At 54.0% G+C, this 14,543-nt stretch overlaps 5 protein-coding genes and 1 non-coding gene across 6 annotated transcripts; 2 read left to right on the top strand and 4 right to left on the bottom strand.

Moving 5' to 3' along the window:
- Positions 1 to 1,208: 1,208 nt before the first annotated feature.
- Positions 1,209 to 1,871, bottom strand: CAOG_00095 (hypothetical protein; the record flags this gene model as incomplete). Its single annotated transcript, XM_004364909.1, has 1 exon — positions 1,209 to 1,871. One exon carries the CDS (start codon positions 1,869 to 1,871, stop codon positions 1,209 to 1,211), a length of 663 nt encoding a protein of 220 aa, XP_004364966.1.
- Positions 1,872 to 2,271: 400 nt separating this feature from the next.
- Positions 2,272 to 6,178, top strand: CAOG_00094 (cytoplasm protein). The gene is made up of 8 exons (XM_004364908.2): positions 2,272 to 2,673; positions 2,815 to 3,015; positions 3,098 to 3,223; positions 3,303 to 4,201; positions 4,301 to 4,483; positions 4,601 to 4,770; positions 4,885 to 5,324; positions 5,436 to 6,178. The coding sequence occupies exons 1-8, from the start codon at positions 2,353 to 2,355 to the stop codon at positions 6,051 to 6,053; spliced, it is 2,958 nt and encodes a 985-aa protein (XP_004364965.2). The 5' UTR covers positions 2,272 to 2,352; the 3' UTR covers positions 6,054 to 6,178.
- Positions 6,110 to 10,160, bottom strand: CAOG_00093 (hypothetical protein; the record flags this gene model as incomplete). The annotated part of the gene is made up of 7 exons (XM_004364907.2): positions 6,110 to 6,348; positions 6,468 to 7,473; positions 7,612 to 7,787; positions 7,908 to 8,233; positions 8,430 to 8,543; positions 8,637 to 9,265; positions 9,724 to 10,160. The coding sequence occupies 7 exons, from the start codon at positions 10,158 to 10,160 to the stop codon at positions 6,187 to 6,189; spliced, it is 2,850 nt and encodes a 949-aa protein (XP_004364964.2). The 3' UTR covers positions 6,110 to 6,186.
- A 426-nt stretch (positions 10,161 to 10,586) lies between these two features.
- On the top strand, positions 10,587 to 11,858 carry CAOG_08386 (hypothetical protein; the record flags this gene model as incomplete). The annotated part of the gene is made up of 1 exon (XM_011271654.1): positions 10,587 to 11,858. One exon carries the CDS (start codon positions 10,587 to 10,589, stop codon positions 11,856 to 11,858), a length of 1,272 nt encoding a protein of 423 aa, XP_011269956.1.
- A 294-nt stretch (positions 11,859 to 12,152) lies between these two features.
- On the bottom strand, positions 12,153 to 14,247 carry CAOG_00092 (30S ribosomal subunit protein S7). The gene is made up of 2 exons (XM_004364906.2): positions 14,143 to 14,247; positions 12,153 to 13,686 (listed from the first exon to the last, which is right to left on the bottom strand). The coding sequence occupies exons 1-2, from the start codon at positions 14,202 to 14,204 to the stop codon at positions 12,327 to 12,329; spliced, it is 1,422 nt and encodes a 473-aa protein (XP_004364963.1). The 5' UTR covers positions 14,205 to 14,247; the 3' UTR covers positions 12,153 to 12,326.
- Positions 14,248 to 14,371: 124 nt separating this feature from the next.
- On the bottom strand, positions 14,372 to 14,444 carry CAOG_09271. The gene has a single exon. It is a non-coding gene; the product is annotated as a tRNA-Ala (tRNA).
- Between the last annotated feature and the right edge of the window lie 99 nt (positions 14,445 to 14,543).

Below are 14,543 nucleotides of genomic sequence, written 5' to 3'. Positions count from 1 at the left end.
CAGAGAGAGAGAGAGAGAGAGAGAGAGACAGAGAGAGAGAGAGAGAGAGAGAGAGAGAGAGAGAGAGAGAGAGAGAGAGAGAGAGAGAGAGAGAGAGAGAGAGAGAGAGAGAGAGAGAGAGAGAGAGAGACAGAGAGAGAGACAGACAGAGAGAGAGGACATCAAGTTGAGAATAGGTGTCGCTATGAGCGAAACGAGCAACAACAACAAACCACAAACACAGCATGCGCAGAATTGGAAACATACCTTCAAGGATTTTGTTTTCCACGAGTGTGCGGGGTGATGGGCGATCAGCAATGTGACGCTCCAGTGCGCTTTCGAGCTGTGCCTTTCGCAGCAATTCTTGTGCAGCTCGTAGCGCTGGCGCGACAGAGTTTTCGCCTGCAACAAGGAGTTTACGGAGTTTTTTTGTGAGCGCAACCGCAACAGACTGAGACAAATTGGGGTGCCTGATTGTGCGTGGCGTACCTTTGAGAGTGCTCTGTTGTACTAACTTCTGAGGATCGACCTTGTTGCGCACCTTTCCATCACCACCTGATCAACAAGCGCAGCAATTTTTCGAATGAGACGGAAAAGCCAGAGGCATGGTCGAAGCGCAAAATCAACCATTACCCTCTCGTTCCGTGTTAAGATGGCCTCCGCGCTGGAGGACAGAGTGTTCGTGGAAGCATCCAGTGCAGACTTTGCTTGGTGTTCCATCCTGATGACAAGTGCACGCAACCAGTGAGTTGAAGAGCAGAATCAAAGGGGTCAAATTTCACCCAAATTTTCTCCTTCTTTGCTCGGGGGCGTTGAGTTTATGCTATTTTGGATGGGAGAGCTGCCGTTGAAGCGCGGGAGTGTTGCACACTGGCTGGACAATGCGTGGGGACATGATTCTGGTGCCAACCCAAACCAACCCAAACAACCCAAACAACCCAAACAGGCAGGACGCGGGGCGAATTTTTTGGATTTTGCATTCGCTGCCTGGCTGCCTCTCACTACGCGTGAGTCACTCTCTCTCATTCTCTCTCTCTCACCCACTCTCGCCCACTCTCTCAGTCTCTCATTGTCCCGCTGCTTTCGTCAAAGGAGAGCGACGACAAACGTGGTGAAACACCGCAGAACGGAAGGTGCTCGAATCAAAATCCGCCATCTTTGCGGTTTCGCCTTGGGCAATTTGGTATACCGGTTGTTTGCGTGTAAAGCGTCTATTCTCACTGCGCTCCTTAGAAAATCCTACCCTCCGACTTTTTTCTTGACATCGGTTTTTGTGGTTTTTTTTTGTTTGTTTGTTTTTTGTTTATCGCCTTCCACTCTGGGTACAGAGGCGACCTTACGGCTGCAAACTCGGCGTCTGCGTTCAGGTTGAGGCGCTTGTTCGAATGAGCAGCGCAGAAGATTCCTCCGCAGCGCCTGCAGTGGTGCTTGCGCTCAAAGAGCGAGAATGGCACACCGCAGCTCGGATCCATGCAAAGCGACACCAGGTTGTCTGGCAGCCAGTGCGTGCGCGAGGGCTTCTTGCTGCCACTGCCAACACCAGGGCTCGTCGGTGACCCGCTCAGCAGGTGGCTCATGTCCTTGGAGGCCAGGCGCAGCTGCGGCGGCGGTCCTCCTGCGGCGTCTGCAAACAGCGGCGGAGATGCGCCATTCGTGACTTGGCCTGCTGCTGCTGCGGCTTGGGCTGCTGCGAACGCACCGCTGGGTGGGACGACAGGAGCCGCACTCCCGCCTGCTAGCTGCGGGAGGGTGAGCGAGTTGCCGCTGGCAGTGCGTGGCGGGTGCTGCTGCTGCTGTTGCATGGACGAGACAGACGGGCTGCTTCGGCCGCTGCTGCCGTTGCTCCCATTGCTGCCACTGCGTGCGACGCCAGCCGACTGGAAGGCCAGCATTGCGAATGAGCTCCTTCTTAACTTGGACCAAACCCCAGTGATCATTATTTTGTTGTTGTCATTGCTGTTGTTCATCACGAAGCGAAGCGTACAATGTTACAGTACAAATCTTTGAATCTTTGAGCTCCCATCACAAATGGGGTCGAGTTTACGGTCGGGGAGTTCCAATCTCGATGCTACTTTGCTTTTGTTTGCTGATGTACTGCTGTGTTTTCGTGAGATTGCTGAAGCGAGGTCCATCGGGGTTTGTGGGACGCTCGCTCGCTCAACGCAATCTCGAATCTCAAATTTGCAACGTCTCGCCTATTGAACGCTTGATCCGCTTTCAAATGCGATTGCGTACTGAGTTTGGATGCATCCAGTGAGTCCGATTTTTTCTCCCAAACCTCAGTCTCTTGTTTTCTTCCCCCGAGATTTGATTGCGAATCTCAGAAACCGAAAGACGCGCCGCCCCGTTTCTTCCCCGCCCTCCGATTCAGTCATGAGCAACCATCACCAAGCAGACCACCACCCGCACCACCCGCAGCAGCACCGCGTGTCGTTTGCTCCGACAGCCACGTCCGCGCCTGAACGCCAGCACGACCACGACCACGACAACGACAACGAGGAGCAGCACGGCGATTCGCTCTCCGTCCAGCAGCAAGCGTCGTCGTCATCCTCTTCGCATTTAAATCGCCGTGCGTCGCCATTGCTCGCTGCCGATGCGCACTCGCCCGAGATCACCCGTCTGCGCCAGGACGCCGCGCGTACGCACAACTGGAAACGCTGGGGTCCGTACCTGTCCGAGCGCCAGTGGGCGACGGTAATCCTTTGGCTGCTGCGATTCAACTTGTGAATTCGTCCCATTCTATCTATCAAATAATGGTTACTCACCCAGATCTCATCACGTCTCGTCTCCATTGGTACATATGTCACTTGCCTTGTTGGTGTGCACAACGGGAAGGTGCGCGAGGACTACTCGTCGGATGGCAACTGCTGGAAGTCCTTTCCCCATGATCATGCGAGATCGCGCGCGTACCGCTGGGGCGAGGATGGCTTGCTCGGAATCACCGATCGTGAGTGTCGGCTGTGCTTTGCGCTCGCCCTGTGGAATGGCAAGGATCCGATTCTCAAGGAGCGGCTGTTCGGCCTCACTGGCCCAGAGGTATGTATGTGTGTCGGATTGAATGAATCTTGTGCTGAACTAGCCACTCAACGCTGATTGTGGGGGCTCTTTGTGTTCACAGGGCAACCATGGCGAAGATGTCAAGGAGTGCTACTACTACTTGGATTCAACTCCAACCCACTCGTACATGAAGGCACTGTACAAGTATCCGCAAGGAGAGTATCCTTACTCCCAGCTGGTCGACGAGGTAAAACATTGGTTGCCAATCCAGAAATTGTAAACTCCCCCGTTGTTTCCTCACGAATTTCGTCTTGCATTTGCAACAGAACCGCAGGCGTGGCGTGCATCAGCGCGAGTTTGAACTGGAAGACGCGGGCGTGTTTGCCGATGGCAGATACTGGGACGTCCAGGCCGAGTACGCCAAGGAAGCCGAGGACGACATTCTGATCAGAATCACCGTCACCAACCGCGGCCCCGAGGCTGCCCGCTTGCACGTGCTGCCCACCCTGTGGTTTCGAAACACTTGGGTCTGGGGCTGCACGCACGAAGGCTGCACCATGCGGCCCACCATTCGCGGGTCAAACGACAAGCCGTCATCCGCATCGTCGCCCCAGTTTGTGCGCATGACGACCACGCACGAGACACTCCAGCCCTTCGAATGGGAGGCTGATGTTGGTCCAAACGGCGCTCTGCCAGAAACCTTGTTCACGGAGAACATTAGCAATTCAGAGCGCCTGTGGAACCTGCCCAACGACAAGCCCTACGTCAAGGACTCGTTCCACCGCTACGTGATCAACAACGAACATGGCGCTGTCAACCCAAAGCACGTCGGCACCAAGGCTGCAGTCGTCTACGCGTTGGACGTCCCCGCAGGCGAGCAGCAAGTGTTGCGCTTGCGTCTGCGCGCGCTTGGCACCACCGCCCAAGCTTCGTCGGCACCGTTTGGTCAGGGATTTGACGAGATTTTTGCCCGCCGCATCAATGAAGCCAACGAGTTCTACCAGCAACACGTGCTCAAGCCCGACATGTCCGACGACAACGCGCTCATTGCTCGTCAGGCGTACGCTGGCTTGCTGTGGACCAAGCAGTTCTTCCACTACATTGTGCGAGATTGGCTGACAGGCGATCCCAACATGCTGGCGCCGCCTTCAGAACGCATGCATGGTCGCAACCATGATTGGCAGCATTTCTTTGCGCGCGACGTCCTCTCCATGCCCGACAAATGGTGAGAAACGATTGACACCAAGACGAAGTTGTGGGGGGGGTTTTTCATTCCATGTTCTGATTTTGCAATTTATACTTGTTTTTCCGTGTGTGTGCGCAGGGAGTACCCGTGGTTTGCGTGCTGGGATTTGGCCTTCCACATGATTCCATTTGCCAAAATCGATCCAGAGTTTGCCAAGCATCAGCTCAGCCTGATGCTTCGAGAGTGGTACATGCATCCGAATGGTCAGCTGCCCGCCTACGAGTTTGCCTTTGACGACGTCAATCCCCCTGTTCATGCGTGGTACGAACAGAAGAGTTGATTGCATTGTCTGGCAATCTGGGATGAACGGTCTTGTATCTCACACTGCTTCGGAACCTTCTTGTACTCTTTCTTGGTATTCTCTTTCAATCCCAACAGGGCCGTCTGGCGCGTCTACAAAATGTCGGGAACCAAGGGCAGTCGCGATCTCAACTTCCTGACCAGCTGCTTTGTCAAACTCATGCTCAACTTCAACTGGTGGGTCAACCGCAAAGACAAGGATGGAAACCACGTATTCTCTGGTGGATTCTTGGGTCTTGATAACATTGGTAATCGAGCATTCTTTTGTCATGGGGGGGGGGATTGTTGTGTTTGTACCTGGACTTTTGGTTTGACTTTTTCAACTCTTTTCTTGGACTGGTTTTTCTCTCCTCCGTGGATAGGCGTCTTTGACCGTTCCAAACCGCTTCCGACGGGTGGATCGCTGCAACAGGCGGATGGCACGGCCTGGATGGCATTTTTCTGCGTGACAATGCTCGACATGGCGCTCGAGCTTGCACAGCACAATCCCGCCTTTGAAGACATTGCGTCCAAGTTCTTTGAGCACTTTGTAGCCATCACTGACGCCATGAACCACCTTGGTGGCTCCGGCCTGTGGGACGAGTCTGACGGCTTCTACTATGACAAGCTGCAGACACACTCCTGTGAAAGTCACCTGCGTATTCGCTCGATGGTTGGCTTGATCCCCCTCTACGCTTGCTTGGTGCTTGAGCCCCGTGTGCTCGACAAGCTGAAAGGATTCACCAAACGGCTGAACTGGTTTTTGCGCAACCGCAAGGACTTGGCCAAGAGCATTTCCTACCTCACTCCCCGTCAGTCCCATGTAAGTAGACGGGTGATGTTGACTCGGAGGATTCTCTTCCCCTGCAAGCAGTATGATTGACAAGCCGTGAGACGATTTGATATTTGATGCACTCCTAATTGTGCGCTATAGGGCGCAAAGGACTCGGAAGAATCCCAAACCTCCTGCGACGCGAAAGGGGGCGTGCACTTGCTGGCCATCCCATCGCGAGAGCGCCTGGAACGTGTGCTCAAAGTCTTGCTCGATGAAGACGAATTCCTGTCTCCTCATGGCATTCGCTCCTTGTCGCGCGTGCACGAGCGCTCACCCTTCACGCTGAACGTTGGCGGCGAAGTCCACCGCGTCGACTTTGCCCCTGCCGAGTCTACCTCGTATCTGTTTGGTGGCAACTCAAACTGGCGCGGCCCCATCTGGCTTCCCGTCAACTATCTTCTCATCGAAGCGCTCGAGCGGTACCACTACTTTTACGGCTCGGACTTGATGGTCGAGTGCCCAACCGGGTCTGGTGACATGATGAATCTCAAGCAAGTGGCGCAGGAGCTGTCGCGACGCTTGACTTCGCTCTTTGTGTCGGACGAGAACGGACGTCGCCCGTGCCACGGTGACAACCCGCTGTACGCCAACGACCCTCACTGGAAGGATTTGGTGCTCTTCTACGAGTACTTTGATGCGCTGGACGGTCGTGGCATCGGAGCCAGCCATCAAACCGGCTGGACAGCGCTCGTCGCGCGTTGTTTGGACAAGATTTAATCGGTGTGGGGGGGGGGCTAAGCTCGAATAATGTGTGCTGCTGTTGTGTTGTTGTGGAGCATTTGGGTGTGTGCACGGGTTGTCAATGTGAGCTTTGCAATTTAATCTCGTGGAATTCTGGAACACAGCGTTTTCAGTTGTCAAATTTGCGGATTGTCAACTGGTCAACCACATGACAATCAACTGGCTGCGGGGTGTACCACAGCGGATTGGAGGAGCGGGAGGTAGTTTCATCCAGCTTTCCGCGACCGCGCAGAGCAGGCCATTCACGCTTGACTTTATCGACGCCAATGCCCTGCAAGTTGTAACAAGTTATGGCAGCGTGTCGATATAAAGTTAGTCCTCCTCCCATTCAAAAATTGCGAGAAAATCCTCCCCCCGCTCAACAGAAAAAAACAACAAAAAAAAACTTACAAAGACAGTCAACGTGTGGTTGATGGTGTCAATCCTCATGCGAACAAAGCTCTTGTAGTCTTCGACGCGCGTTGCAGCGAACAAGTCGTCATTGTGGCGGTCAAACCACCAGGACGCAGCTGTCATGTACAGACCAAGGACGATCGGGCCGAAGATCATCCCGGCAATCCAGACAAAAGCGCGCGCAAACAGCGTCCTCAGAATTGGCACGTTATTGTACAACAGGGAGGTGGTGTGCATCTCGAGCTGCTGATCAGTTGCCTCGTAGGCCTCGCGGAACGACGTCAGAACAGCTCCTAGCGCGCCAGCAGCGGCGCCGTTCAGAGACGTGCTGAGCTGCAGGTACAGCGACTCGAGATCGGCTTGAGACAAGCTCTTCACGTCTGCCAAGGTTGAAAAGACAGCCCGCAAGGCTTCATTCGGATTGGCTTCGGCCGAATCGGCAAACGTCGACGCGCCGCCATTGGCTGCCGCGCCAACAACTGGATCGCGATGGATGAGAAACTGGAAGGCGTAAAAGTGGCCCACGCCGGCCAGGAAGAGATGCACCGATACATGCAAAAGGCCGATGAGCACCGACCAGAACCGAGATCGATGGCCAACGTCCACAAAGAACGACAGGCCACCCCAGAGCACGAGAAAAAGCGAAAAAGAAAGTGACGACCACAAAATGCCTTGTAGCAAGAAGGTAAAGAACGTGAACGGTGAAGAAAACGGCATGTGTAGAGGCAGCTGCGAGGAAACGGAAGGTTCTTTGGCGGATGCTGGGACGTGCGGCGGCTCCCACAGCGTCCATGGCAAGAAACCAACCATGAAAAGGTATAAAACAGCCGTCACGAGCCCGAAAGAATAGTTCTTGGGCAAAAACAGCAGGCCTTGAAGGCGAAGTTTGCGCGAAATGGCGGCCGACGGAAAGACATTTCGCAAGTCGTACTTGCTGTGGAATGAGCAAGTATTTTCCACTGCCACGGTTTTCTCGAGCATGTGGGTAGGATGCAAAAAGGCGCTTTCAAGTAGGGGGGAAGGGGAAGGAATTGTAAGCGCAATCCAAACAAGCAAAAAAAAAAAAAAAAAAAAAAAAAAAAAAAAAAAAACCAAGCAAATGCAAAAAAAAAAAAAAAAAAAAACGCTATCGCGTGCTTACCCTCCACCCCCTGCAACAATCATATTGATCTTGCCATCCTGACGCTCGTGTCGACTGTAAAAGTGCAAATCTCCGGCCAGGATTAACTTGAGCTTGTCACCCAACGCCTTGTCGAACAAGACCGACAAGACTTCGCGTGGGTGTCCATCCAAAATCCAAAACGGACGGTGCATTGCCTGGTTGTGTCCAACATCCGAAAAGAAGAGCATGAGGAGAAATGGGGATTTTGACGGGAATTCAGTCAACAGCAGGAGAAAAATCAGCAAAGACAACAAAAACCTGCGTTTGCTACGTACCACAATTACACGGTCGGTTGGCGCCATGTGAGCAGCCACGTTTCGGAAGTAACGGAATTGGCCGTCGTCGATATCGTAGGTCAGCTGATCGTCAATGCCAAACAACCACCAGCCATCAGGAAGTTGGAGCGCAAAGTAGCTGCGGCGTTGTGGCAAGACCCAACCTCCGAGTCGATGCCCGCTGCACATGACACGACGGAAGGCGACCAGGCCGTCCAACCAATCGTGATTTCCGGGGATGGCAAAAGCATGCGGATGCGTGGAGGAGGTGATGTGTCGCCGCTCAATGTCAAATCCAGAACGAAAGTCCTTTTCTGGCCAAAGCGCTATCAAAGTCGCCCCCGCCCCCCCCCGAAGTAGTACAACACCAAGAACAACAAAACAAACAAAAACAACAAAACAAACAAAAACAACAAAACAAACAAAAACAAAATCAGAATAGGAACACCATTGGAAAGGTTTGGTGGTTGATGTGGAACAAGGTTTTTTGCAGGACGGAACAACCAGGGTCAGAGAGCTCACCATGTCTGAACGGCTCGACAAACCGGCTCTTGTAGTTTTGAGGGGACGGGTCGGGATAGCACAAATCGCCACCAAGAACGAGCACTTTGCCGCGCTCAAGACAGATGTATTCGCCTGTAATCAGAAGGGGCAGTCAGCAATCCGGCCACAAAGCAAACGGAACGATGACAGAAGATACCCATCCCAACAGAAGCAGTGCTCTCTAACCGTGCTTCGGATCCAATACGTCGAGGCGAGGCTGGGCCAGCAGGGTCGCGATGGTGAAGGTGGAATTCCAGCCGTCGCCCGTGTCGGCGACGAAATCAAGAGTGAAGACGGATTGGCCGTGGCTGTCGTACGAATGCCACGGTTTAAAGTCGCGACCAGGAGGCAGCATGGACGGCGTGGGTGGCGCGGTGGTGTCGACACTTGCCGGACGCTTGGACGCATAGGCACCGCTCGCTGAATGCTCGTTGCTGGAGGAAGTATGATGCGTGGAGGGGCTGGCGATCGGAGACGACATGACCAGGGCTGAGACCGACGCACCAATGGCAGCGGCCGTCGACGTGGGCGTGGCAGGATGGGGAGTCGCAAAGCCAGAACCGGACTTGAGCCCATGCAGCTCTTGGGTCAAAGTGTCGACCGTGTCCATGAGTGCGTAGAGTGGCCGTGTATCCGTGCGCTCGCCAATCGCCAATGTGACCAGCACGTTGACCAGCGTGGACAGAATACTGAGCGGATTGTACCAGGTGGTCATTTCCAAATGTGCAACGCGCTTGACATCCACGCCCCACTGCTCTGGCAACCGGTGCAAAATCTGCAGTCGCAGATCGGACGGATTTGGGGAGATGATCATTCTAAAGCAAACAAGAAAAAAAAGTCCCATTCGGCGTTCGTGAGTGCTCGGAAATTTGTCTCAGTCAGTCGGTCGGTCTGAACGCTCCTTGTTGTTCTGAAAGTTTTTTCTTTTTCTTTTTCTGTCCATCTAAGTGTGATATTCTCTCTCTCTCTCCCTCCCTTAAGAGCATGTTCTATTTGTGTCTGAGTGGGCACACCTTCGAGATTGATAACCGAAACATTGTTGACTGCGTGTGCGTGACTGATGTTCGCCACCTGTCAACCCACCACCCCCCCCCACTCAATTCACTTCACAGCAAAAACCTCAATCGAAACCCCCATTCCATTCAACGGTCATCCACTACTCTACTCTACTCTACATCAGCAAGACAAAGAGCACAAGAGCACAAGAGCACAAGATACTACACGACGAGAAGGCGGTCACTTTGTGCTTCAATTCTGACACACACACACTCACCTCTGAAGAAAGTTCAGGCGCTTGTCCTCCTCGCGGTCCTCGACATCGGTGGTCAGGTACGGATTGAGCATGGCGAGGCCTTCGTTCATGGGGCGCGACTGGCGAAACCCGGTGAATGCGGCCTTCTTTGGCGTCGTCGAGCTCGTTGCCGCGTTGCCAATCGAGCCGACTCCATTGGCCACTGCTGCTGCTGCTGTGACGGCGGACTCTGCGGACGGAGGCAGCTGCAGCGATGATGGCAATGATGGCGACGTTGATGCCAAGAATGAGGGTGAAGACGAGACGGACCTGGGCTTGAGATTCGAGTCAGCACCGTGGCCAGGAGTGGCGCCACTGAGACTCGAATGGACCAAGCCGGACATGACGAGGAGGATGAGAATGACGACTGCGTAGACATGTCCATCGTCGCGATCACCATGAATTGTCTCGGTAATCATGCTGTGTGTAAGGGGGGGGTATGACCTGGCGTCAAAGTGGGAAAAGTCGAACAAATTGGTTTCATCCAAGACACTATTTTGCTATTTACCAATGACCGCCAAGATGAACAAATCCCACACGCACCTCGACCTCGCTGATAGCGAAAAGAGAGACACTATTATCAAGTCAATCGACCTCAATGTTCCAATGCTCATCATCAAATCACCAATGGGCTCTGGAAAAACCACTTGCTTTGCGGAAACACTCAGACCGCTTTGAAAAGCGGCACAATGCAGCATCATCAGGAACGTCTTGGAAGAACAATAATACAAATCGAACGATGGTTTATTCAACTCATTATGGGTTGACAATGGATTGCCAAAGCTGAGAAAGATGACAGCGCAGTTTTTAGTTTCTTCTTTTGTTTTTTCTTGTTTTATCCCGAAATGTCGGCTGCGGCTCCAGCGGCGGCTCCAGCTGCGGCCCCGGCTCAGCAGCAGCCAGCTTTTCGGGGTGTGTTCGGTTTCATCGGCGGCGTGGTCGCCAACGCGGTCTCCTCCATATTCATCATTATGGTTGTGGCGGCTTTTGTTGCTCAGCACGTGCTGGACCACAAGAACACGATCGCCAAGACCCACTCGCCCGAAATCGTGCTAGCTCGCATGCTCGCTCGCTTCGAGGCCGGCTCCGTGATCCCGCCCATTGAGGGATACCACGTCAGTCGCCCAGATGCTGTGGCCATGCTTCAAGCGGTGCTGCGCCCAAACAAGGTGACGCGCTACCCCGTCGTCGTTGGCGAAACAGGCTGCGGCAAGACCAGCGCCGTCCTCGACGCCATCCGACCCAACCGCACTGGCATTGTCTACCACATCGTCGGCGCTGAGCTCCTCGTTGATGTGCCGAAACGACTGGCGGGGTCTCTCGCGTTCGAGTTCAACCAGTTCACCTTCACGGCAGGCTACTTCAAAGACCGTGGTGTGGAGATGGAGCAAGTCACATCGGCAGCAGAACCGTTCAAGAGCTGGGCGATACTCGATCTCAGTCTTCGGGACGTCGCCGCACAGTTCAAGGCCAAGCATGGTCATGTTGCCACGCTCGTCATCGATGCCGTGGACGAGATCGACAAGCAGGGTTCAGAACTGTTGCATGCGATTCAAAAATTTGCCAAGTCGGCTGCTGACGAGCAGCTGCTCAATGTTGTTCTCGTCACCTGCGATGGTTCGAATCTGCCCGCGCTCAAGGAATCGTCAGCAATGACTCGTGCTCGCGTTGTCGAAGTGGGTGATCTCACCGACCAACAAGCTGTCACATATCTGGTGCGTCGTGACATCCACGAGGATTTGGCCAAGCGTGCGGTCGCTGAGATTGCTGGTGGGCGTCTCATTCTGCTCAACAATCTAGCAGACGACCTTCAGTTCAAGACTGTGGAACAGATCTCCACTCAGCTCTCCATTCAAACTGCAGACTCCCTTCAAGACGTCATTGATTATTCCGAGATGCACAACGCAACATCTGCCGTTCACAAGTCACTCTGCGATCTCACTCACGGTGCTCTGCACATTAACATCGTGCACCGCTCTCTGGGGAAAGACCTCACCAAAAAGCTCCTCGCCACCAACATCAACATTCTCGCTTACCATCCCAACGACACGTACACCCTTCACTCGCGCCACGTTCAGCGCTCTGTGGCTGCCCTGTTGAACTGCACGACACCGTAGGGCCGTTTCATGTTTCTGGCTTCTTGAGCCATCTTCAAGCGTTCACCCTCTGCCAACCTCGCCTTCGTGTGTTGCAATGCGTTCTCAGCATCTGTATTGTATCTTGAAGACGTCGCTCTGAGAATAAAAGGCCAATTGTAAAGTTTATCGGCATTCTCGATGCTCGTTGAGCGGACGACTTGCTTTGCAAAACGCTTGTTAATCTGAGCTCTGTCTCGGCTGTGGATTTTGAGCACGAGTACCTGGAAGAATGTGCCATTTGGTGCTTCTAGCTTGGTAGGCATGATATTCAGATTGGACAAAGTTTGAGGTGGTTTGGGTCTAGATGATCTAGATCTAACAAGTTGAGCCCATATGGTTTGATGCCTAGATCGAAAAAAGTACTTGCGATTGCACAAACAAAAACAACAAAAAAGAAACAGCTTTGTCTTTTTGTTCCAAATAGAAGAAAAAAAGAAAAAATCACATTCACTTTCGCTTCATCAAACGGAAATGGGCATAGGCACGGTTGGCCTCGGCCATGCGATGCATGTCCATCCTCTTCTTCATGGTAGTGCCGCGTCGGTTGTACGCATCGAAAATCTCGAGAGCCAGGGCAGGCGCGAGGCCGTGGGTTGCGCGCTTGCGGGCCGCGTCGATAATCCACTTGAGCGCCAACGAGACCTGGCGAGCAGGCTGGATGGGGAATGGGACTTGGTATGTCGAGGCTGCCACCTTGGTGGACTTGAGCTCGATCAGCGGGCGGACATTGTCGATCGCCTCGTGCAACATGTCGAGCACGGAGAAGAATTCGAGCGGCGTTTTAAAATCGCTGACAAACTCGGCGCCGGCAACAACCTCTGCACTGGGCTGATCGCCTTCCAGGTCTGACGATACGCTCAATGTCGGTTGCGAGACACTGTCAGCGGTGGTGGTGGTGGTGGTGGAAGGAAGGAGACCATCGAACGAGAACAAGTCCAAGGCGTTCGCCTGGGCGCTGGACGATTGGGAAGCAGACGCGTCGCTCGCAGCTGCTGATGCCGATGCTGCTGCTGCTGACGCTGCTTGCTCGTAGATGGCACGACGGGCGGCTTGGGCCTCGGTGGCGGACATGAGAGGGCGCGTCATGGGCACAATGGTTCCGACAAAGTGCATCTTTAGGAAAATCATCGTGTCGATGAGAATCTTTTGAGCCGCGCGCTTCTTGCCGCTCTCCATCAGGCAGTTGACCAGCTTTTGCAAGATGGGGTCTGAGCCGATCGTGTGCATCAGATCCATGGTCGACGTGAGCGGTGGCGGGGCCTGTCGCTTGCGGCCGCTGACAAATTTGACGTGCATTGCAGCCTGCTCTCGCAAGGCCTCGACGCGCGAGTTGTATGTGTAGGACGCGGCCGTGCCCTTGGCCTCCTCCTGCGCTTGGCGCGTTTTCATCAGCGCATCCACGCGCGGCTTGAAGAAGGCTTGGCGCAGCGTTTCGTTGTCGGCGCGTGGCCGCACAGAGCCGTACAGCGTCGACGGGTACTTGACGTGCGGATGTGGTCGCAACCGCGAGAGCGTTGTGTTGGTCAGCGGCTCGAAGCCCGCTGTCTCCGAAGTGGCCTCTGCGTGTTGGTCGCGTGCTGGTGCATACGTGTTGTCCAGCACGGCCTGCACCACGGGGTCTTCTTCGAGGGTTGAAGCAGCGGATGACGATTGGGCGAACGAGCCATCGGCCACTCGCGCAAGCCATGCCTTGGCGATCGCATCTCCAGAATCGAGTTGCGCATGTGCACTTGGTGTCACAGCCGCAGCGGCAGCGGCAGCAGCGCTTGTGGTCGTGGTCTGTGATGCGTTGCTTGAATGCAGGAGTCTGTCAAAGCAACATTGCACACCAGTGAGCTCGGCTTTTTGCGACTGGGTTTGGATTACAAATGCCACGACATGAAGCTAGTCAGTCGATGACCACCCCTTTCGCTCAAGGGCGTAGGGGAGCGTTGAACAAGCAAATGAGGAGGATCTCGTCCTTTTTTTTTTTGTTTCTCTCTCTGCTGCAATCTCAATCGACGGCTCAGAGCTGCCGGGATGCAAGTCTCGTGCCATCAAGCAGGCAGACTAGCACAGTCCACAGCTGGCATTGGTCGGTGGTCACCCGCGTCGGATGCACGATGGGATGGGACGAGGCATTGAGCGCTTTGCCTCGTGCTTTTCACTTCTGCTCTCGCTCACTCCCGCCGATACCCCTCCCTTGACTTGTCCTGTCCGCTGGTTGCGTTGAGAAGCACACTCGTCAAATCGACTGTGAGCGGATTCTTTCGGTGGTTTGTACCTTCGGGCGCTGCTGCGAAGAGCCAACAGCGGCTGCGCTGCGAGCCGTGAAGACGCGAGCATCGCTTGAGAATCAAAGAGTGGAGAGGGGTGATGGTCTGAGAATGAATATCGTGCACGACAATATTGACTATATGAGAAAGATAAGTTGCGAGAGAGAGAGAGAGAGTCAGCGGGAGTTGGTAGGAACGATCAAAAAAAAAAAACCACAAGAATCCAAAGCAAAAAAATGGACTTGAACGGAGTCGAACCGCTGACCTCATCGATGCTAACGATGCGCTCTACCAAATGAGCTACAAGCCCTTAGATGAGTGCAACCCTGGGCAGTTGCAGCCTCGTTCAGCCACGTTGGGCGACAGAAATCGCAAAGTCAAACAGAAAATCCGTCCATCCACTTGAATG

Source organism: Capsaspora owczarzaki, assembly GCF_000151315.2.
Source record: "Capsaspora owczarzaki ATCC 30864 unplaced genomic scaffold supercont2.1, whole genome shotgun sequence".
Taxonomy (NCBI): Eukaryota; class Filasterea; order Ministeriida; family Capsasporidae; genus Capsaspora; species Capsaspora owczarzaki.
Note: the sequence above shows the minus strand (reverse complement) of the source record. Positions and strands in the feature narration are given on the sequence as shown.